Source organism: Pleurodeles waltl, chromosome 9 (assembly GCF_031143425.1).
Source record: "Pleurodeles waltl isolate 20211129_DDA chromosome 9, aPleWal1.hap1.20221129, whole genome shotgun sequence".
In the NCBI taxonomy this organism is placed as follows: Eukaryota; Metazoa; Chordata; class Amphibia; order Caudata; family Salamandridae; genus Pleurodeles; species Pleurodeles waltl.
The window spans coordinates 479,606,178-479,630,469 of record NC_090448.1 but is presented as its reverse complement, the minus strand read 5'-3'; the positions used below and the strand labels follow the sequence as shown (position 1 = coordinate 479,630,469).

Here is a 24,292-nt window from a genome sequence, read left to right as displayed (position 1 = left end):
CCAAAGTTAGAGAGTCCCTGCTGTGCCAAATATATGGTGACAGCCAGTCTACAGTTAACCGGAATGTTAACTACATCGGCCATGCTAAAGCATAGGATTCAGAGAGGGAAAATTATAATGGGGTAATCCTTTTAAAATGTTCAAGCTAAAACAACCAACAGACTAAAATAGGGGTTTTCTATTAAGCTGAGGAGGATCAATCCACAACATCACTGACATTTCTATATGAAGGTGAAACAAGAGCACATGGACAATTAACAACTACTCAAGGGACCCACAAAATAAGTACCTGATCTAGAACGTTTGTGGTGCCATGTTATATGGTTCCTACGAATCAAGTAGGACTGTGTATCTGGTCAACAAAAATGTCAGGGTATAGGGATTTGTATACCACCAGGAAAGTTTATCACAGTTCCTAGCTAACTCACAATGCCCTGTGTGAACCCCTAAATATACTAGGGGACAAGATGGGTTTCACAACCTCAAACATGACTTTTCAGATTCCCAAGGTAATCATTGAAACAGATCTATCTTTTTGTTGTCACTCAGAGTAACCAAGATACGAGACAAGAGAGAGACGAAAATGGGTTCACAGCTTTTATTGCAACAGTCTTATTCTTGCATAAGACACGAGTTGCAATTATTAGGCAAACGAGACAAAGCATGGCAACCAGCATTACAAAAATGGTGAAAAAGACAAACTGTTCAACCATGGTTATGTTATAGTGTGTTTATATTTCTACCTACTACTACAGAGAGCATAGTGTACCCTCTGCCAGATCTATTGGGACAGCCTGACCCCCCATACCTGGGTAAGATGTACCAGGAAGCCGGTCTGGTGTATTGAAGCCTATCTGTCCTAAGCAGGGTAGAGGTCAGATTCTGGATCAGGTTAAGATTCAGCCAAGATGCATCTCAGGCACTGCATGCTGTACTCCAGGACTATCCCAGCAGAAGTGCTCCTCTGCTGAATATGGTCGGGGCAGAGTTTATAACACATGGCGCACTCTTTCAGAGGAGCAGGCTTGGCACTATGATACGTCTGCAAATGCAGAGCTGTCTCCACAGACAATAAAAACACTTAGGGCATCGCATTCTCTGGACTCAGACTTGGACAGAGTGTACAGATTGGATGGCATCAATACTTACAAGAAACAAGCAACATGTACAGTGATTACTCAGTACATTATCACACAAATGAAATGCCATGTAAAAGATTTGCAGCAGAACAGAAAAGCTATAATAAAATGTGCATTTAAAAAGGGAGGCTGTAAGCCGGCACTAACGTGCTTTATCACACCTGCAGGAGCCTTCAGCCAGTGGAAAGACACTGGTCACAGTAAGCTGTACTTGGTCCATTTGGTTCAAGCTCCACAGCAGGGACGATGACTCAAAGCCCAGGAGGAAGCTGGACGCGAAGAGGAGGCACTGATCAATAGGAAGCAAGGAAAAGGAGTGACGTGGGAGCCAAACAAATGGTAAATAGAGGTAAGTAACCAGTGGGCCCTGAGCCCCTTTAAACAATTTGTTTTCTTTACAAGAGATTTCACAAGCACAGCACAAGTGTGGACAGGCAAAACCTAAAAAAGGTGGAAGTTTATTCCCTGGAAAGAGTTAAGCTTTTTCCATAGAGGGAAAAAAGGTATAGAAAAGGTGAATTTGCAATCGCTCAGCAGATTTTCCCATGAGCAAATACAGCCCCACATGTGCATTTATAAAGCACATGTTCAGCTTTGGGTCTCAACCCCTAAATAGCAGATATACATTGTTTCCCAACTCAATGGTGCTCATTTTATTGACCTCAGAAGAACGAAAGGCGAAGTTCACCCATCAGGATTTGAACCAGTGACAATGTACATTTCTCATGAGAAAATGGAATTTACAAACATTTGGTAGGGGCACGTTTTCCAGGCATTCTTTAGTAAACTTCTGTGAAATATAAAAAGTCGTAAATCTACTTCAATACACAGACATATTTCTGTGGGTCCACTTTTGTGTTTTTAAGAATTAAGTCCCTAACGTATTTCCAGGTTATCAATTACAGGTTCACACTGATTCTCCCTCAATTTCTTTTTTATATGTTGGCATGCATTAAACACATTTCACTAAAAGATGCCTCAGAGAAACTGTCTCTAACATTGTGCAACAGATTTTTTGTAGGTGTTCATTTTATTTTGATAGCAAACAATCACCAATCTTATTTTTAGGCTTCTGCATATGCTTTGTGAAGGTATGCACTGAAATCTATGTTGCTGCATGGCAGATATCGATGACAAGAACTCCTGTGCCAACAAATTGGGGGCAGCCTTGGTCCTGGTGGAATAGGCCCTCAGACTTTAAGGGCTAGTTCTTTTCCAGTGCATGGCAGATCTTAATGCAGAGGTCTAGTAACAAGGTCCATTTCTGTTCAGCCTTCCACTTCTTTGCTCCAACAGTTGATTGTACACTTGATTGTCCATGGTATGATCTTTGGAAAAGCTTTAAGATCTTCTGAGGTCCAGCCAATGGAGCCTTTCCTCATCTGTTGAAGGGTGGGGGATCGGGGGGGACACGGAATGCTGGCACAGTAATGGCTTGCCCAACCTGGAAGCAAGTGAAGACTACTGATAAAAAGGCGTCCTGAGTCCACAGCTCCAATTTATTTCAAAATGATGTGTTGTAGGGCGGCTGTACTGACAGGCCTGCAGTCGATTCATGCAGCGTGTGGATGTAATCGCACTGAGGAAAATAATCTTCAAGGTCAGAAGAGGCAGCAAGTGTTTATGCATAGGCTTAAGATGTGTACATATGACAAATATCAAGACCAAGTTTAGGTGGCATCACAAATGGTTTGAGAGGAAACGTGTTTCAAACGTTTAATAAGTCTCATCGCAACAGGAAATGTGAACAAGGATAACAAATGCAGAAAGTCCAAAAGGGCTGACAATCTTTTACAGTGTCCACTGCAAGGCCTTTCTGGACTATGGACACAAGGGTTAAGGTGTCCGTGTTTCCATCACCACAACAGATATTGATATTGTCCAAATGCTAATGGATTTTATGGAGAGGCCATCTGCCACACGAGGCAGCAGAGCAAAAGCAGTTACCTGCTGCCACTCCATTTCCATGCATGGAGGTTTAAGTTAGCAGACTTCTGTGGTGGGCTTTGCCTGGCTGCTGAGATAGGAGGCCCACCCGAAGTAGTAGCCGGAGTGGAAGACAGATGCTCATGCTTAGGATCTCAGGTACCACACTTGCATGGCCCAATGCGGAACCACCATCAGCATGACAAGGGCCCAATCATTCAGAATAGGGGACAGGAGAAGTATCAGAGGGAAGTGGTACAAGAGTCCCATGTTCGAATCTAAACAGAACGCATCTCTTGGCAAGTGGTCTTGCAGATATCCACGCAAAACTAGTTGATGGTGAAAATATCTAGCCAAGGTTCTCCTCACTGTTGAAAGTCATGCTGCACCATCTTGGGACGGAGATGCTACTCATAATCCGGCAAACAATGTCTACTACTAAGTGTGTTTGCCTGGACATTCAGGGATGCTGTGAGGTGGTTGGCTACAAGAAAGCTACCCTGGCACTCTAGCCTCTTCCAGAGAATTTCTAGTTTTCTGGCACAGCATGACTCTGCCATGCTTGATGCAAGACTACATGGTGATGGTGTTGGCTGTGAGGACCTGAACCAGCCTTCTCTTGATGGACCGCATAAAGGACTTCAGGACAACACAAATGTCTCGTAGCTGCAATAGGATGAAATGGAGTCAGCCCGCCACTTGAGACCATAGCCTTCTGATTTCCACTTCCCCCAAATGATACACCCAACATAATAGAGATGCATTTGTCACTACGGTCAGCTGTGAGTGGGGAGGGGAGAGTGGCCTGTTACAGGACAAAATGTGATCGTTAAGCCATCCCTGCAGATTTTTAATGGCCTCTTTCAAGACCTGGATGGTGTCAGAAAGAAGGCCTTGATGCTGGACACACTGGGATTTTAGGTTCTATTGCAGGGCTTGCATGTGCCACCTGGTGTAGTAGACAAGGAGGATGCACAAGGTTAAGAGGCCAAGACCCTAAGATTCACCCTTAGCTAGATGAAGGATAGAGTCTGTAAAATCTGGATCATAGCCCAAAAGTCCAGCCCTTGTTGCTGCAGAAGAAAAGCCCTAAACTCCACTTTGTCCAGGACCACTCTAATGAATGGATACCTCTGTGATGGGATCAGCTGGGATCTCACTCTTGTATGGTGAAACCCACAATGCTAAAAGTTCTGCCATTGTCCGGAGGTGGTCTACAACCAATTGCATTGAGCCTCCCTTCAGTAGTCAATTATCAAGGTACTAGAATACAGGAAAACGCAACCTCCAAAGATGGACAGCGACCACCACTATCACTTGTGTTAACACATCAGGAGTGCTGGTGAGGCAAATGGAAGTAGGGCAAACTGAAAATGCTCCTGGCCCACCCGGAACCATAGGTAATGATGTGGGACTGCAGTACAGTTACATGAAAATACACATCCTGCACGTCCAAGGACATTATCCAGTCTCCTTGTTCCACAGGAGACAGGATTTGAGCCAATGTGACCATTCTTAATTAGTCCTTAAGAAGGAAGATGGTCAGAGGTCAAAGATAGGCTGATGCACCTATCCATTGTCAGGATGTGAAAATTGTGAAAATAACCCTGTGTTTCTTTGAATTTGGTGCCTCTCTATGGCACCCTTGGAGACCAATAGGTGCACATCCTGTAGTAGGATGAACAGATGCTCGGCTGAAATTCGTTCTAATGTGGAGAAGATTTGGGGTGAAGAGGAAAGAAAAGATAGGGTTAAGATAATGTTTGAATAATTTGAAAGACTCATCCGTCACGGGTGATGGATCATCAACCCAGGTAGAAGTGCTGAATCTTGCCCTCCACTGGTAGGGGATATGCAGCGGAGGGTAAACTAAAGTGGTTTGTTGGCTGTTGCAGAAGGGGAATAATATTTGTAAAACGAATCCTCCTTCTAGCCCACATGTCTCCTGTATCTGTGTCCATGGTCCAGGAATGACTGGCTTGTCTGCTGCTTCACTGGTAAGAAGGTTGCATGTGTCTATTTGTATTCTCCTCCCAGTATGCTTTGGTGATACAAACGAAAGGGCACATTTGTCCTGTGAACAATTTGTAGGGCCTGGCAATACATACTCTGGCAATTGCAGTGTGGTACATTTGGGCATTCAAGCGGTATCAATCAATCAATCAATCACCCTCTCTCCCTCTCATGAAGGAATACATTGCAGCAGGTCCTGACAGTCTGTCAAGGTCAGAAATATGCAAATATGTCTAAGGGAAGGCTGCCTGTGCATGTAGGACAGTCACCTAGAATAGCATCAACTTTCTGGACCTCGTGCGGAAATTGTTAGGAGGGAGCCAACAACCCCAAGAAATGTGCTGCACCTCTATTTTCCTTTAAGCGTTCCAGAGCAAACTCCACCTTCACTCTGTGACCCATCAAAGGGCGTGTCTGATAATGAAGCTTGCACGTCAATGGAGAACCTGGTTGGCCTCATTTAGGCATATCTATGAAGGACAACACTGGTACCAATCACCCGGCCAATGAACTCCATTGTATCAAAAGCGGCCAGATACACATTTGGCCTTGTCCTACCCATTATGTATAATATGAGCCAAAGAAACCCTTATTTCCTCTGATTCTGCTGGCAAGATCTCGCTGACTAAGCCCTAAAGGGCATTTGTGCATCTGCCCAATACACAAACTGCATTTACGGATCGGAGTGGCAAGCTTACAGAAGAAGAAAACATACATTTTCGATTCTTTCAGATTTTCTGTCCAGAGAACTGGCAAAAAAATTAGTTAGGGTTTACTTTAATGGTTTAGGCCTGTAAAAAGGCTTTCTGGAGTTCGGTGCTTAGTTAGAAAATGCACATCACCAGGCACCTCTCAATGATGATGATATTTACAAACATTTGCAGCTGCTCCAAAGCTGAACTTCAGTAGAATGTGTTGTGAAAAGCATCAACGTTGCCTTGACTCTGACTGAATGTTATGTTATGTTATCTGGTTTCATAGAGCGTCAACTACCCGGAGGCCTCGTAGCGCTGACAGAGACATACCACCCAGAGACAAACAAGCCAGAGCCGAATCATGAGGTATTAGAAAAGCCAGGTTTTAATAGCTTTCCGAAATTTGCACTCCTGACTGATAGACCGAATGTAGTGTGGAAGGGAATTCCAAAGTTTAGCTCCCTGATACCTCAACATGTTGCCGCCCCATCTCGCATTCTTAACTCTGGGGAGAGCTACTAAGGCTTTGGAAGCCGACCTAAGGGCTCTAGGCGGCTCGTAGAAAGATGCCAGCGTTTTCAAATGGTGTGGGCCCCTGTTATGTAAGGCTCGGTGAATGATACATAGGGATTTAAACTTCACTCGCTGGTCTACCGGGAGCCAATGCTGAGTAACCAGCGCACTCTTGGCAGATGTGTACCTAGGAATATTAAGCAGAAGGCGAGTGGCCGCGTTCTGTAGTGTCTGTAGTTTATGGAATACGTATTTGGGTGAACCTAAGAAAAGACTATTGCCGTAGTCGAGTCTGGCCAAAATTAGTGCTTGTGCCATCAGCCTTCTTGCCAAAGGAGGAAGTAGACAAAGTACCTTTCTTAGGAGTCTTCGTAAACCAAAACAGGTTGCCAAAACCCTCCTGGCCTGGTATTCTAGAGTCAGGTTAGTATTTAACCAAATTCCTAGGCTCTTAATATAGTCCATCGGTGGTGGCATAGATTCCAAGGGGAGCACAGGCAAAAATTTATGAACAAGATTGGATTGGTTTCCCAGAATCATTATTTCTGTCTTTTCTCGATTCAGCTGGAGCCTACTATTAGTCATCCAACTCGAGACTGCCTGTAAACATAACGGCAGTACCAAGCTATCTGACCCCTCCGTCGTAGAAAAGGATACCACCAGCTGCGTATCATCAGCATACGAAACCAGGGATAAACCAAAAGGCTCCACTAGGTATGCCAACGGGGCTATATATATATATATATTAAAGAGAGTCGGGCTCAATGATGAGCCCTGTGGGACCCCACATTGCAGCTTATACTGTTCTGAGAGAAAGGAGCGATCCAGAACCTGGAAGGTTCTGTTTTGAAGAAATGAGGTCATCCATCTAAGTGCTAAACCTTTAATTCCTGCTGTCCCCATTCTTTGGATTAAGAGGCCATGATCCACAGTGTCAAAGGCGCGCATAAAACCAGCATTATAATTGCTGTCACCTGGCCCTGATCCATACATTTCCTGGCCTCTTCTGTGTCTGCTATTGACAGAGCGTAGTTTATATAATCTATATTAGCATGAAATGTTTATGAATTAAGGTGTGATGATGTCGCATAGAAACTATAATAATAGCAATTTTGCTTAGACGTGCGCTTGAATTGTTACCACGAAGAGTGGCCACCAATGTTTACGCAAACTAATAATGATGATCAAAATGTTTATGTTACGTTCAATGAGCTTATACTAACATTTGCGTTATTAAATCTGTATTGAAAACCTCATAGGCCATAAGTTAGCATGAGCTGCAGCTTAGCTACTTGGCTCTCATATTAAATGCATTTTCTCTTCTTCAGTGTGCTGACTCACAAAGGGCCATGACCCTGTTTATTCTTTTTCTTCGATTTGGAAGATGAATGTAACCATGTAAATCTGTTTCCCACCGCTTCTCATCGTCTTGCAAAATAAATGTTATAAATGAATTGAAACAGTGTAGATTATTGTAATGTACAAGGTCATTCAAATTGGTGAAGACAATGGAACTGCTGACCAAAAGATGTGCAAAGAATTACAGGAGGATGAAGTCACACCGGACGTGCCACTTCTGAAGACGTTAATTACGAAGACCAATCAAAGACTTGTAAAATAATATGGGGTGAAGATTAGGATTACCTAATGTTCAATTTGATAGGTTAAAGATAGTGGGGTATAACAAATGACCAATAGAATTTTGAGGGAATGTACTACGAAAAAGGGATAAAAACCCATGTCACGGGAAGTCAGGGAAATTAGGTAGGGAATGCTATTGATTTTATCCAGAAACTCTGTCACTCTGTTTGGTGACTTTTGGTTTATTTAAAACCATCCTCGCCCTTAGATTGCCCATTTACACTTTACCTCCTTATGAGGGAAGTGCCCTTTTGCCCCAGAGCTGAGTTCTGAATGTTGGCGATTTGACTGATGTCCTGAAGACGAAGACTGAACCTGTGTGCTGACCTAATCCTTGGAGGGTAATTATGGCAATGCATTTGGAATTTGTCTGTTTGCTTTTCCTTTCTAGGTACCAACTGCTTGCTTTTGACAGAGACCTTAGCTAGATGTTTTCCAAATTGGTGTTCTAAATTGTTTTGCATGAAGCCCAACATGCTAATGCCAATCAGTGGTTAGGACAGGTGTTCACCAAAACTGACACAAATAGACAAACAACCGAGACTATGCTTTGTTGAACTGACGCAATATTGACACTCTGCTAAATTTAATCTATGTTCACGCCGTGTTATGTTCTGATGTTTGTGATTCTCGCTTTAATGAAATCTTATCAAAGTTGCCATATCGTGACTATGCTATTATGTTTCTTGGTGTTGAGATTAACGCAATTGCTATTAGACTGTAATTAATAGGGAATAAAATTTATAAAATTCCACTAAACAAGGTGTGGTTATTCATAGCTGAAAGGTCATGATAATATCTCTGAATTGATTAATGACTTTGACTCAAGTGAAATGTATTGTTGTGATAAATATTGATGACATTATTGACGTACTGATTGACATATTGATTAGCTATCTCGTCCTAAGGTGTCTCTCAACTGGGTCAAAAGATTCATTAGCCTAAAACGAGTCCTGATGTGTAATAAATTATCATAAAGGGACGCGTTAGCACTATCATAGCCGATTCTGTACTGTGAGAAGGTCTAAAGCCCATCTGAGTGGGGTGAAGGATGTTGTTCTCTTCCAAGAATGTAGAGATTTGCGAATTGACGTGTTTGTCCAGAATTTTAGCCATGACCGGGAGTAAGGATATGGGCCTGTAGTTCTTAAACTCGCTGGCATCTAAATTAGTTTTTTTCAACAGGGGCTTGACTACTGCGTGCTTCCATTGTTCAGGAACACAACCACTTTGCAAGGAAGAGTTTAAGAGTTCCATTATGACAGGTACCTTAACAGGGGCACCCAGGGCTAGTACGTGCAGTGGAGCGGAGTCCAAAGGGGATCCTGATTTAAGCTTGCAAAGGAGAGATAACTTAAGTTCCTGTGAAATAAGGGAGAAGCAAGATAATATATTCGTGGTGCGAGGTATGGCCTGGTCTTGAAAACCATTCTCAACCTCTGGGAATGAGCATGACTATTTTCAGAGGCAGGAGCATCACAACACAGTACAACATCTAAAGTTGTAGGAAATGTCTCAATGAGCAGTGAAGGAAAACAAAAACGGAATGAGCTCACTGCTTGAATTCATCTCAGCCACTGGCAATAGCTATATGCCATAATCCAGCTCACTTCCCCCCCACCCCACCTCAGACAGGGAACCTCTTTATCCAAATCGGCCTCTGTCCTGCTCCAATAGAAACAGTCTAGCCCAAACTGCCAGGTCAGGCCCCCTGAACGGGAACACAAGCAACCCCAGACTGGTTTTGGGCTATGAGCAATGAAAGCATTTGTGTCCTCTTTTCCAAAGTTAGGGAAGCTGTGTGTAACTGAGTATCAAACCAAAAGGGCCAATCTAACTGCAGACCTGTCTGAAACAATTAACTAAGCACAGGGTGCAAATAAACACATTTGTGTTCTTCCTTGGCGCATGCTATCTAATCAAAGCCAAAGGTGGACAAGTGCCCTGGATTAGCCTTATGCAAATGCCATTTTCAGTCGTAAACATTCCTTTAAAGTCTGAAAAGGCTTCATTTACGCCAGCACTGTATCGACAAAAGGATACCTATCATGACTAGATGCATTTACTTCTGTGTAACTGAATATCACAACTGTGTACAATTGTGCAAGTGGGGAGTGGGCAGATGGAAAACGTGGTTCGTCTTGTGAATTTTTAAGAGCTGACAAACTTGCATGTTTCTGGGCATTCACAAGCTCTTCTCTGACTCATTCATACCACAAGCAATGGGTAGAAATGTATTCTAGCAGAGAGATTGGAAGGGGAAAGGAATACCTCCAAAACTTTGGGGGTGCCCGAGGACAGGGTTGATGCAAAAATATAGCACAGTCACAAGTGACATGCAGAAATGTCACTTGACTTTGCCAGTAGTCCAACTGGCACATGTGTACTGCAGCCAGTCAGTTTAAACCTTTATTAGGCCAAAGGCCATAAAAGGAACAACACTTAATCATACAATAAAACATAGCATTAAAATAAAAATAAAAACATACAGTATAATAAAAAAAACAATTTAGCAGGTTCGGAGCAAAAGGGGTTGGTGCTAACCTATAGCTTTCCTGATCCTAATGGAGAGGTGAATAAAACTAATAACGGCAATACAAGCAGATTCGGTAAACAGGCGTAAGAATTTACGGCTTTGTTTAGTCGACCTACAAGCGTATGATCATAAAATAGGGCGTAGGAATGGCTTCCGAGGTACAGTATAAAATCTACAAAAAAACTAAAATGCATACAAGATTGCTCAGTACTACCATCGCAAGCGCAGCAAAGCAGGATGAAAACCGGCTTCCCTGTTGAGGGAATGCAAACAAAAAGTACAATGTTTATCCTGAACTGTGTTAAATAAAATCTTTGCTCCAAGTTAGAGATCCAGGCCAAATAAGGTTCAGCCCGTTCCAGGGAAGTAATCTCCATGAGTTAACATATAGTTTCCATCTCCTAAGATTTATTTGTCCTTCTTGAATTACTATAACAAAGAAAAAGGGAACGAATCAATGTCTTTGTGTTGCAGTCAATCAAACTAGTCAAATGAAAAAAATGGGACACACCAAGATCTGCAAAATAATTTTTAATATACACTGACCAGGCGGCGATGTTATTGCCATGGTCAAGACTGATACAGTCAGCTAAAACACAATGGGAAAAATCTGCTAAGGGAGAATTCCAGATTTTAACCCAAAGTAAAAGGGGTGCCAGTTTGATTGCATCCTGTATCTAAGGGAGATTGACCTCAGTATGAGCAATAATTTTTGTAGTACTTCTAGGGACTGCCATCAATCAAGAGAGGAATTTATTTTCAACCAATTCTAAATTGACAGAATTTGCATATCCCCAAACACCTGCTCCATAAATACCCATGGAAAGACATTTTGCCTTATATAAGGAAATTAATCTATTGGCTTTTGTTTAAGTTTCCTGGCAAACAAATAGATCGATTCGACAGCTTTTTCCATTTTAAGCCCACGCTGAAACAATAACTTGTTCCAGTTAAAATTTGCATCAAATAAAATCCCTTAATAATTAAAATTTGGAAATTTCATAATAGGAGTTTCATCAATTGTAAACCTTTGTGATCGAGTGCTCCTAGGCCCACAAGTCATAATGAATGATTTTTTTTTTGTGACTGACGTTTAATTTCAAATCAGCCATGAAATCATTAAAAGAATTCAATAAAAGATTCAACCCATTTGCTGTTTGTGACAATACCGCATCATCCGCGTACAAGAGAACTGGCACTGGCCGCTCGCCAATCCCGGGCAAATTATTTTCTTTAATCTGCAGATGTGGTCCAGGGAGTAAATATAAAAAAGAAACAAAAAGGGGGCTAAAATGCACTCCTGGCTAACCCCCCCCATGGAACTTAAAAGTAGGTGTGCACTCCCAAGCAGTGCATCCAGTGAAGATGATTTTTAACAGTTCAATCACGGTTATATCTACCCCCGCATCAGTTATTAAAGACAATGGCCTGCCCCTGTCCACGAGGTCAAAAGCACTAGAGAGGTCCATAAAGGCCAAGTACAGAGAACCTTCCTTAGCCTCAACATACTTACCCATAATCATGAGCAGGTTAAGAGACTGTTCAACGTTCCAACTCCTTTCTGAAAACCAAACTGTACCTCTTTGACTGAAGTCAAAGTTAGTGAATATACAAAGTAGTAAATCTGTTCTCATGGAGTACTTCCAGAGGTTCAGATTTAATACTTTTTGTGTTATTGGGGCTCATGTTTTTTTTTCCCATTTTCTTTTTTTTTTTTTTTTATTAAATTAATTTATTTGGATGCACTAAATATGGCGATTGAACTGAACAAATCTGACTATACAAATGCATTAAGCAAACTTAAGATGTTTAGAAAGATTTTAACAGTAAAAATAACTCACTTGCAGATTTTTTCTATGTACTCTAGGAAAAAAAACTTGAGACTGCTTACTTGCCACTGAGAAATTGTTTAATGGAGTTTCCATTTGGTCAACATCTTGGGGGCGTTCTTTGTAACCAATAAAAGTGCCATCTGACTTCAAAAGAAAATATCTTGGCCTCCAAGTCTTTATGTACTCTCCTGCAAGACACAACCCCACAAGAAACATCAAAACGCATGTTTGAGCAGCCTCATAACCGGTATTAACACTTTTATACAGCAAATGCATTGTCAAATGACGAATTATTGAACCATAATAACTTCTTTTCATATAGAACTCCATACCAACCTCCTGAAGTTTCTAACTTCTGTAAACAGGTGTTACTATTAATCATTGTAATAGTAATTGATTTTCTATTTATTGACTGCAGTAAGGTAGAAGCAGAGACAGGCGTTCAAGGTTTGGAATCGTGACCTTCAGATCACTCCATATTTCATCACTAAGCAGATAAATCTCAGAACCACTCCATCACTGCATGTTAAAATCGAGCTACCAATTGCTATTACAATTTAGATAACGCGGTGTTTATATTATTAGCCAAATTTCTACTTGAATTCTACAAGCTGTGAAGTATTATAACAGAAGAACCAAATAGTGACCTTGAGAAGAGTATTAAGATTTAGGCAAAAGATTATCCACAATGATATCTACCATTTTTTGTGTCATTTGCAATGGGAGATTGTAGGGTGCTTTAGACCTTAAACTGCACTTTTTAAGGGAAACAAATCAATATGACCCTGGGCCTGATTACAACCTTGGCGGATGGGATACTCAGTCACAAACGTGACGGATATCCCTCCCGCTGTTTTACAAGTTCCATAGGATATCATGGAACTTGTAATAGGGCAGGTGGGATATCCGTCACGTTTGTGACAGAGTATCCCATCCGCCAAGGTCGTAATCAGGCCCTCTCTGTGTTTGTAGCAAAAACACTTTCTAGTGAAAATGTCCCATCAAAATGGACTGTGGGAATGCTCACTCACCTCTTTTGTATACTTTCACTAAGAGGAGACAATTTACAGTCCTTTGGTGCATGCACTTCTAATAGGCTGAAGAAGTGGGTCAGAGTCCCTATCCAGTTTAAAACGCATCTTGGCAACAAAGTATTTTTTCCCAAACACATGCTTGTAAAACAACACATGGAATCACAGCCTTGGCTCCAGCCTATGCCTTTTATCTCCACTAGAAGACTGTGTTTCACTTACTGAAATGGCTGGTCTTTCCCATGGTCTGGGCTAACTTCACCAGGAAAAATCACTGGCTCCCGTGGCCAGGGTCCTGGCATCATATGCCTTATTGTGGTTAGCACAACATATAAAGCTGTAGAGCCCCTCCAACTGTTGCATAAAGTTGCATAGTCAAAGTAAAAATGGATTGAAAGCAATATAAATAAATGTGTTTATCAATTAATGGTGTACTTATTCGTTCTGATATACAATACACATACATGGTGTACATTCTGCAACAAATGTCCAATCTAAAAATCTTAAAAGAGGGGGTGCAAGGGTTAGGGAGAACTCTCAACGCATGTTAAAAATAGGCTTGGTTAGTAAATATTCTTATTTTTGTGTAGTACACATTTGAAATTCAAGTTCTGCAACATCTGCCTTAAATGCATTAAAAAAAATCTTTAAGATTCGCAGCAGATGTCCAATGCTTTATTTCTGCCATTGTCATTTTTCACAGTGACATATGGAGAAATGTTTCATTTACATTTTGCAGCGCAAGTACTTTAGACAACAGTGGGTAATTTGCAAATGTGTTAAAACTGCTTCCTCAAAACAATATCATTTTTGTCATAAAATCCAAACTCGAGAAAACCAATCTAAAGCAGGGACAAAAAAGTTTCTGAGAAATATGTGCACAGGAAGGGCCTATATCTCCCAGTTGACACAATAGTGCAGTACGATTTCAGAGCATGCTGGAACCAATAATAGACATACAGATTTGCCTTACTGCTACTTATTATTTTGCGGTTCTCCTTAAGTGGGAAGGGTATGCCGAGACGTGGGTTCCTTGCTCACTGTGCCACTGGATTCAAGCTAGCCTGGCTGATGAAGGGTGAAACCCTGAAACTGGTCCCAGGATGCTTGTTTCCGGTCCAGGGAGGACCTGGCTTGGCAGTTTGGGCTGGACTGTTCCCATGAGGAACAGGATCAAGACTGATTTGCATATGGCTGGGTCCAAACTGGGGTGGCATGGTGAGCAAAAGAACAATGGATTAAACCCAGATCTGTGACTGGGGGTGAGTGTTTGCATTGTTCAGCACTCTGTCCATCATCCTTTTGTGTTGCGGTACTTCTGCAGTTGACCCTACCTCAGTTTTCAGAGCTAGGTGCGTTTTTTTGGGGGGTTTTGCAATATGTCAATTGATTTCTTTGTAGATTCAAATATATGTTAAATGAAAATGACAAGGAAGATGAGAATTTCTTTCCAAATTAGGTTTTTCTAGTTCCGCTTTGATGTTTTCAAACAAAAATCATTGAGCAATACGATTTACACAACACAAATTAAAAATAATTTTGCTTCCTTACAAACAGTAGAAATTACACCCTTATTTTCACACCAACCATTTTCCTACTGTTGTTCGGATCACTGAAAATGATCACTTGAAAGACCTAGGATTGCCATTTGAATTTTCTTCAATTTATTTATTTATGATACGGAACTCATGTGGAGATCCACATAAACCACAATATAAATACAAGAAGAAAACCCTAAAATACAGGAGCTAAAAAACAATCAAACAGTATACCGACCCCAATTCTAACCAGTTAATTTAAATAATGTACTTAATACAATTTTTTTAAAAACATTTAAAGTTAAAAATTCTGTAGCAAAACATTTCATTTGGTGGGACATAAAGGGCCTGCAATACTACTGATATACAGAGTAGGGAGAGTTGGAGGCAGATTGGGCGTAACCATTTCCGACGATATAACAACAAAGCCGGGCAAATAAAAAGACCATGATTCAGATCTTGGATACCATTCTGTCCAAAATTACAAATCGTCGAGGACCAATAACACATTGCCCATAATACATTGAGCGGTAGCAGCTCTGCCGTAACAGGAGACAGAATTGTCTAATCTTGTGTAGCAGGTTCCAAATAAGATAGGGTTGCATTTCCATCAGTGTCACAGAATGTAATGCAGGTTGGAAACTCCACTTGTGTGAACCAACCTTTCTATCCAAGCAAAAGCTTAAACACCAAGATGCTTGCCTAAGATTGTTTTTTAACTGCGACAGAGAAAGTGCAAAAACAAGACGGGAATCTAAATGTAACAAACCCAGGGCATAAATAAAATTCCTACTGATAGTATACTTTGCCCTACCACCAGCCAAAATTTCTCTCTTTAGCAGAGACCTTAAAGAATCGTCGTCAATCTTCTCCAAACTGACCACCCAGCGTACCAACCAGCCAGACCTTGCACAAATGTGCTTCTTAGACCTATCTCCAGCCTTAAAATAGCTGATGAAGCCAAATTAACAGAAGATAATTTTCTAAGAACCGGCCCTGTAGCTGGTCTAAAAACCACGATTTAGAGACTCTGAATTTCTCCAAACCGGACAACAAAGAAGGTGGAATCTTTGCCCCGAAAGCTTGGGATTGCGCCTTGCTTGAACTATGTTCTATGTGCGCCCTATCACTGAGGTTCCCACAGACTATTTTCCCTACCAAGAGATTCTGAACCCTCTGTGCCCCTAACAGCCTTTTTGTAATTCCTACCCAACTGCATTTTGCATTCTGAGAAATATACATTCATTTTTCACAGCACAAGTATAGATCATCAATCAATGGTGTGTTCGCTGAAAGTCTTTTTGGTCCATGAAGTTATCATATGTTACATGGGCCACCCAGTGGCGAAGTTTATGAGTGTTTGGGGTGTTACAGGCCCCAATAAATGTATTTTCTGGTAAATAGTTGAGTACAGGTGCTTTCAGTCGGGTATGGTGAGGCGTCTGTTGGATCTCACCAAGGTTTTTTTTTTGTTTTTTTTACATACACTCTCCCTCTCCATTCTGAAAATCCTCTAAAATGTTGATTATTTTACATAATATTGTCTTTTCTCTCACTTAGTACTCTTATCAATCTACATTCTTCTCCCTTTCCACTGACCCTTAGGCCCCTCTCATATACCCTGCTTGTCCTATAATGTATTTTAACATGTTATGCCAGCTTGACTGTCGGAAAATCTGAGGCTCACACCACCCCGACCTTACTGACCAAGCTACGCTTGTTGGGCCACCTGGCAGATGTGGAAACCTATATAAAGAAAGCATCTTCCATTAGTGCCCTATAGCCAAATGCTGCAGTTACTATGATGAACTGATAAAAAGCCCCAAAGGTATATAAGAGAGTGTAGAAATCAGTATAGGTGCTGGCTCACTATTAAAGCTCTAAAACATAAGCACAAGATTTGACCTTTGTAGGAAGCTGGCTCTCTATACAGTGCACTAAAATTAAGTACACTGTGCAGATATCCCAGCGCATCTCCAAGGCAACAGTTGATAGGACTATGCTCTTTTTTGCGGTAGTGAGGGCGAATAGTTAGGCTTATCAGAGGGTAGTGCAAAGCATTTGTTGTACTCACAGAGGCAATAAATGAGACACACACTCCAAAAATAAATCCGAGACCGAGTTAGAAAAAATAACAATTATTTTATATATTTGTCAAACCCAAGAACTTCGTAATTAGGTAAGCCGATGTTTAAGCATAAATACTTTGCAGTTTCAGAAAACAACACAGTGCAATTTTCAGAGTTCTTCTCAATTGTATATTTTGGAGGAAAACAATATTCAGCAAACACAGGATTAACGACGACTTACCAGCCCAATCTCAGACAGCAAAAGTAAGTACTGGGTACTGAACAAAACCACACCAGGAGGTCACACCGGGCAGCACTGGGGCGGCTGGGTACAGGGGTGTAGTAAGGTGTCAGGTGCCCAATGGTTCTCTATGGGAGCTTGGTCCTCGTAAAGGCAGGCTGCAGGCTTTAGCTGAGAAGCCAGTTGGGGAAAACAAACGGGTAGGTTGCAAACTTGGGGTGCTCGAGACATAGGTACACCTTTGGTCCTCTTCTCCTGTGCCGAGGGGCAATGGATGCAGGCGTCTCTTTAGGCGTTGGGTTTTCACGCCCGGAAGCACTCATGGTTAGGGGGTTCTGTATGTTGAAGCTGCAGGCATCGTCAGGGAGTTCGGTAGGGGTGGATCCAGGGTCAACTCGAGCTCAGGGGAACTGGGGGGCCGTCGTTGACATCAGGTCAGAGGCGACGGTGCAGTGGTTGCTGGAGTTTTGGGGTTTTCTCTCACCACTAAACTGTGGTTGCCGGCGTCTCGGGTGAGTCCAAGATGGGTAGGACCACACTGGACTCGGTCTTTGGAATGCTGGGGAACCGTGTTGGCACTGTTGGGTGGCTTCACCTCAGGGCATGGACATCCAGTGCAGGGGTCACTTCAGGTATCGGTTTCTGAGGTTCCAGCAGCTGCAGAGTATTTTCCTTGGAGTTTCTTGTTCAGGGCAGGTCCACTGTTCAGGAGAGACTTGCGTTTTTTTTTAAAGGCTAGACGAGTTGGCTTTTTGTGCAGAGTCCTTTGAGGGCAGCAGACAGTCCGGGGAGATTTGCTGATTCTTCTGTTTGTCTTCTGTGGGTGCAACTCTTCTTGGTCCAGGTCTTCTTAGGTTGTTAAAATCTGAGTTCTAGGGTTTAGGGGTTCAGAGGTGCCACCTAAATTCTCAATTCAGGGCCATTACTGGGAGTGCCAGGTGGTAGCCAATGGCTACACCCTTTCTATGATCAAATCCGCTGGGAAGAGGGCATAACCCTAATCCTAATGGCCTAATTCCTTCCACACATAATGGAGGAATTTTAGAAGTTTTGTACATTGCAGCTCGTCCACCTTAGGGGTAGGACTGGCATGTAGTGGGCACACCTCCTAATCTGCCTAATTTTCCCGTCTGTGCTGCCACCAAAAGTGGAGTTAGGACACGGGGCTGATTGTCTCCATCATTTGGAGAAACCTGGGTAGCATTACAAAGGAGGCAAGGTCTTTGAAGCTTCCGGCCCTGGAATGTCCATCCTTCCTGGGTGAGGTGATAACAACTACGCCCAGTGCTAGCTTTTGTCTCAGGCCCTTTGAGAGCTGGCTCTCACCTTGGGGGCCAGAAAAACATCTGTGGTGGCTGAACTAGTCAGGACCAGTTAGTCAGCACAGTAGTAACTGGTAGGTCTTCAGGGGGCACCTCTAAAGTGTGTATTTTTTAAAATAAATTCATCACTAGGGTCAGTGAGGATTTATTATTCTGAAATGTTTGCTACCAAACACGCCAGGGTTCAGAGAAGCCATCATGTAGTGGGGGAGTTCGAAAAGACCAGTGTCTAGTGCATGCATTTAAAATAACTTCCCTGTCCACGTTCTATGTCTCAGAATCAACAGAGACATAGCAGGGACATATCTGTTCATGCGCATATGCCCTCATATGTGGCTTGATGCACCCCACCTTAGGGGTGACTTACACTGGCATGCGCAGTGATAGGGGACCTGGCACACAGGGGTTTGTGACAGGTCTCGATTTCAATTTACCCTGCACCAACACATGCAGTCTGCAATGGCAGCACTGTGTTGGTTTGGTGAGAGGCTTCTGAGAGTGGTACAATTGGGGCTGTAGCCCTTAGAGACCTTCCTTAGTAAACAGACTGTAGGTACCAGGGGTCGCAACTACTAGGGGCTTATAGTGGTAGCTAAAGAGTTTGCCAATTGTGCAGAACAACTGTGCAGTTTTGGGGATAGAGATCTGGCACTGGGACCTGGTTAGCAGTCAAAGCCACATCAGAAACCAGGAAAAAAGGGGGGGGGGCTAACCATGTCAAAAGGGCTGCTTTCCTACAACCTTTGAAAAAAAAGTATTAATTTTCTTCTAAATTATGCCAGAGTTCAACTCATTTGAGACTACCTGATTATTTGAAGCCACAGTAGAGGACTCCTACTTATGAGCTGCTGAGTCGAAGCTTCCAGTCTATGGCTGCCACAGTGACAAAGTACATCAGGAGCACTTATAGGCCATAGCCTGAAGATCGGTGCACTATCTATAAATCAACAAAAACCAAGGGCAGTCAAAGTTCATGGAAGAAAGTTAGGCCACAGATTTAGGGTCAACAATTTTCCCGCCTGTCCTGGTTTTTTACCACCTGTCTGGGCAAATTTCAGTACATTTCAGAGGGCAGACTGAACACAGAGGGCAGACTAAACACAGAGGGCAGCATCTTTTGTGTTAAAAGTGAAGGATTGGTTAGGAAACTCCAGCAGAAAACAAAATTAGTTCACATAGAGGATACTGTGTTTAACAGTTTCATTAAATTCCCCAGAGTGCCTCAGTGTCTAAGTTTTCTAAGCAGCTGGCGCAAAATAACAGTTCTTCCTATGTTCCTATGTTTGGGGAATTTCATAGTCTTTGATTTTTCAAAATCTTGTCATTCAATGCAGTTTCAACATAAAACGTGCTGGCTTACACACTATCCATTTGTGCATTTCATTACCCGACTTGGCACAATTAACAATGCAGAATATCTGATACTGAAAAAATTCCAGATCATAGCATTAATTTCTGCCACTGCCGATTAAAGTATGTAGTTCTATCTGCCAATGAAGTATGTAGTTCTCTTCACTTTCCATTTCTGGCTCTACACCCTTTCCTGGGAGCGGTTGTGTGGCAACCTCGTCATTTGCTAGTGTGCAGCACCTAGCTGTATGGTCAGTACAGTGTTTTCTGTAGTCTATAGTTCTGTGGCACTGACGTACCAGTTAGGAGGCACCTTTCGATTTTCCTTGTATTGGTGCTGTTTCCTGTGCTATAACTGCAGTGTAACTCCACTATAACAATCAGAGCAAAAAAGGCACAAGAAGGTGCCAGCTGGGTTATCAGTAAACTGCTTTTTTTTTTTTTTTAAAGAGACATTTATGATGTTGTTATTCCCTTAATATATTTTCTAAACATCTCATCTTAGTGGACTCTCTGTTGGTCATCCCTTGAGCAAACCCGCCCTTAGGGTTTGATCTATTTGGTGTGAATCGTGTGGTGGGGAAGAGGAGAACCTCCTCCAAGGACAACAGGAAGGAAAGAAGGAGCTCTAAAAATTGGAGCCACCACTAAGGAGAATGGCATAGGAGTTAAAGAGGATATCCAGGAAATACTGTCACAATGTAGCTGAAAACTCAAGCAGACATCATCAAACCAAGGAAAGGAACATACTGGGGTGCTTTTGTGGTGGTTGTAAGTGAAGCAAGACTGAGTACTGATGACTGTTTTATTTCTCTTCACTGGATGCTGCTTAAAATAGGCAAATTACCTTTGGAATTACCATTTGTCCAAAAACATAAGAGAGGAATTAGACTACATAACCATAGCCAAAGTTGTTCATGGTACTGAAAAGAGTTCATGGGTAATATCCGCAATGAAATGCAATTGCATGCATTGAAAATGAGGTATCGCCTATATTTTTGCTCAGTTTCAAGACCGTACTTGTGCCGGGACTACAAAGTTATGGAAAACATTCTATAGACATGCAAAGTGATGCCACAGGTGGATGAATCGTAATTTGTTCTTTTGCACCAGAACTTTCTCAAGAGATCGCGCTACTTACCTCGAGTTTCAAATTAGCCTAATCTCCTTATATGAATGCAGATCACACCCTAAAGCTCCAGGACTTTACTTGCATAAAAATTAAAAAAAAGATGTGAAGTGAACAAACTATTTTTGCAGACAGGACAGATTTGACCAAATAGAACAAGCTTAATCAATATTGATTCTTGATATTTTTTTTATTACAGGAGCCAGGTGGCACAATATATATGCATTTCTGGTTATCAAATGCGCATGTAAACAATTACAGTAATTTGAAATGAAGGGTGGTACAAGTAAAGCCTAAATTGAGCCCGTGGTTGCCAGTAGGGCTCACCTGCACCCTTTTTGGGGAAGGGGCTTCTGACAAACTGAAAAATCAGGGATGAAAGCATAACATGCAAGAGTGTGCTAAAGTGGCAAGGAAGGGAAATCAAGACTTAATAGCCTTGGTATTCAGCAACCTCGACAACTGGCAAAGGAGCTGGAGTTTTGAGAAAAATTTGGGCCTCAGCACTTACTCTTTAACAGATTAAGGACTGGGTATAAACATAAAAGTAGCAGTCCCCACTACCTTAATGTACAGTGTGGGGGCTATACTCCAAACAATGGCATACATAATAGAAACTCAATAAGGGAGCAGGAGATAAATGCATATTTTCTGATCTGCCCTGCTGTGGCTATTAGAAATGAATTCTCAACGTGATCAGCCGTGCAATTCTAAAATGAATGATTTGCCTCCATTCATCTGTTTGTTGGTCATTCAGACTATGTAAATTAACCCCTGCATTGTTTTAAAGTAGTTCTCATGTACTGTTTCGTCTGAGTTATGGAAAACTAAAGTCTCGCACATGTGTTCTCATCCTTCTTTTCCCAACATACACCTTTCATGTAAAAAAAGAAGGCAAGCACATTGCAAGCTGAATTAATGCGACCCTTTGTCTTAAGAAGTTTTTTTTTTAAAAATCACATAATTGTCAGACCCATGTTAAATTAATCCCACTGAGAATTTTACAAGAATGCATTTATTTTTGCAACAATGCCTCCCTGAATCTGGAGCTGTCTCCCACTGATGGAGTGCCTGACACCAGAAACAGCTGCCACTCCCTGGGAATCGCATTGGGTAAGTGGAGAATAACGAGCAGCAAGCTTTGGTGGAACAAAGGGAGATCCATCTTTATTTACCAACTGCTGCAAGCCTGTTGCTGCATCGAGCTCATTGAAATGGACCGCCGCACCCTCTCATTCATAACCAACTGTACCATGCTAAACAAACCTTAAGATGGCGGAGAGACCGCGAGGTCCCAAAACGAATTCTCTTAACAAATAAGCATATTTTCACAACTGTGTACGTCTTTAATTGTTTTTTCTTCTTGTTTAGTACTCAGGCTGCTATTCTGCTGCTTCTGTGCGTTAGAAAATGTCAGATGATAGAAAGGCTAACTAATATTATTGTAGCTTGGGGGTACTGCGAGCAGGAACATGGGGTTTTGTCACAAGCCCATTTGGTTAATGGAAATTGTGTCTTTACAATCCTTTCAGGTACTTCCCAATGCTCGCCTCTACTCCGAGGATCAGAGGTGAAGGCGTCCATGGAGAACAGCCTTCAGAATGAAATAACGTTACACCAAAACTTTTGTATCACACAAGGTGAAGAACTTACCTTTTCTGGACGACTAACCTAAGATTTTAGCTATTTTTCCAAAATGTTGGACTGGGCATGAAACTCTTCTGCCAATAGATCTTTTATATGGGTTTAAGGGGATATAGTCGAAAGGCTATGCCAGCATTAAGTGAAGGTATCATTAGCAATATGAAAGTCGGGATAAACTAAAATGTAAAGGCCTCTCATCCACATTCAGTAGGTCGAGTATATCACGATCTGGCTAGTAACTGCAGTGACCAGGCAGATCGGGAATTGAAGGTTTCGCTGAAAAAGTGACACCCTCAAGGAGAAATAAGTAACAGCCATGGTCAGCTGCAGCATTCCTGGATCCCCGGTAAATCCTATTTTCTAATGGGATGTGGAAAGTCCCACTGATAATGTCCTGGCGTCGCGTGTAATGAGACCACATATGTGCATAAATACAAGTGAGGCCCTTCTAGAGCCAACACACAAATTCAAATATTTTGTAGTCTTTTGGACCTAAATGGTTCAGACTTTACAGGGGTTAGGAGTATGCGTTTTCCTCACGCAAGTCCAGACAATTAAACGTCGTAATAATATTTATGTAGCATCTCGTACCAATTAAGTATCTCCAGGACACTATTGCTATTTAAAAAGAAATCGAAACAGTATACAATAACAACTACATTCACTTATTTTGACAGATTGGGCCAAGACAGTGTTTAAAGGGTGTCATCTGTCTGCTCATGGCCCCTTTTCATTTAAATATATTGAACATATTTGTAGTTTGATGCCCAAAATACAGAGGTCTGTATTTTCGTGGTACAACTTCAGAAGGGTATTAATTCATCTAACTATGATTGCATTATAAATCAGCAGGAAGAATTAAACTTGATGCAATTTTTAAAAATAGTACGAATAACATGACACGCTCACAAAGGGTAAAGGAGGTGAAGGCTTATGCACCCTTTCAGATCATCTTCAGATAAACCAAACTAACGGCTCCTAATCGCAAAAGAAGTTGCCATAGAGCCTAAAAGTTCAAAACATAATACAAAGGGCAGGTCACAGGGAAAGCAAGATACTGTTTAGGTTTAAAGTATACGTTTATTAACACGCCTATGATTATACATCATGCAGCTGTAAAACTGGGCATTAGCTTGCGCTTGTAATCAAAGACACCGTAACATTTCATCAGAGTTTGAGTGAGGTGGTTGTGGATGGGCGGGCGAAACAAAACCACTGCTAATGTCATTCTAAGCAGGCCCACAAAGGGACAAGGCCCTTTGGTGTGTCTACGTATTCACGGATGTGCCGGGGAAGGGGGGCCCTTTGTTGTTTTTCCCCTCGGTCACTCTGGTGTTCTCAGCCTTTGCTTCCACCATACAGCTGCGGAGGCGCGCGCTGCGCCCTGCATCTCAATGAGCAGGCCCAGACTGCAGCAAGGGGGGTGGGGGGCTCCCCAATGGGGAGGTCAGGCCTGAGTCAGCAGACTGTCTGCCCCAGACTGGCGCTTGGCGGCTTAGCCCTTTCGGCGGCCATATAAGGCAGTCCACTGTCACAACAGGAAAACAGTGCAGGAAAGGCAAATCCGCAGGCCGCTTTTTCCTCAGCCCTTCTGCGTCGTGCTGCTTGAATGGCAGCCCTCTTCGTGTCGGGCCCTGCAGCAGCCTGAGGGACAATGCCTGAGATCACTGGCA

At 42.2% G+C, this 24,292-nt stretch overlaps 1 protein-coding gene across 3 annotated transcripts in view; it reads right to left on the bottom strand.

Moving 5' to 3' along the window:
- Positions 1-24,292, bottom strand: part of AKT1 (AKT serine/threonine kinase 1) — a 416,301-nt gene that overhangs the window by 215,510 nt on the left and 176,499 nt on the right. For all 3 annotated transcript variants that reach the window (XM_069207320.1, XM_069207318.1, XM_069207319.1), the window contains exon 3: positions 12,355-12,483. In XM_069207320.1, the coding sequence (XP_069063421.1) occupies positions 12,355-12,483 (129 nt within the window). The remainder of the gene's footprint in view (positions 1-12,354; positions 12,484-24,292) is intronic.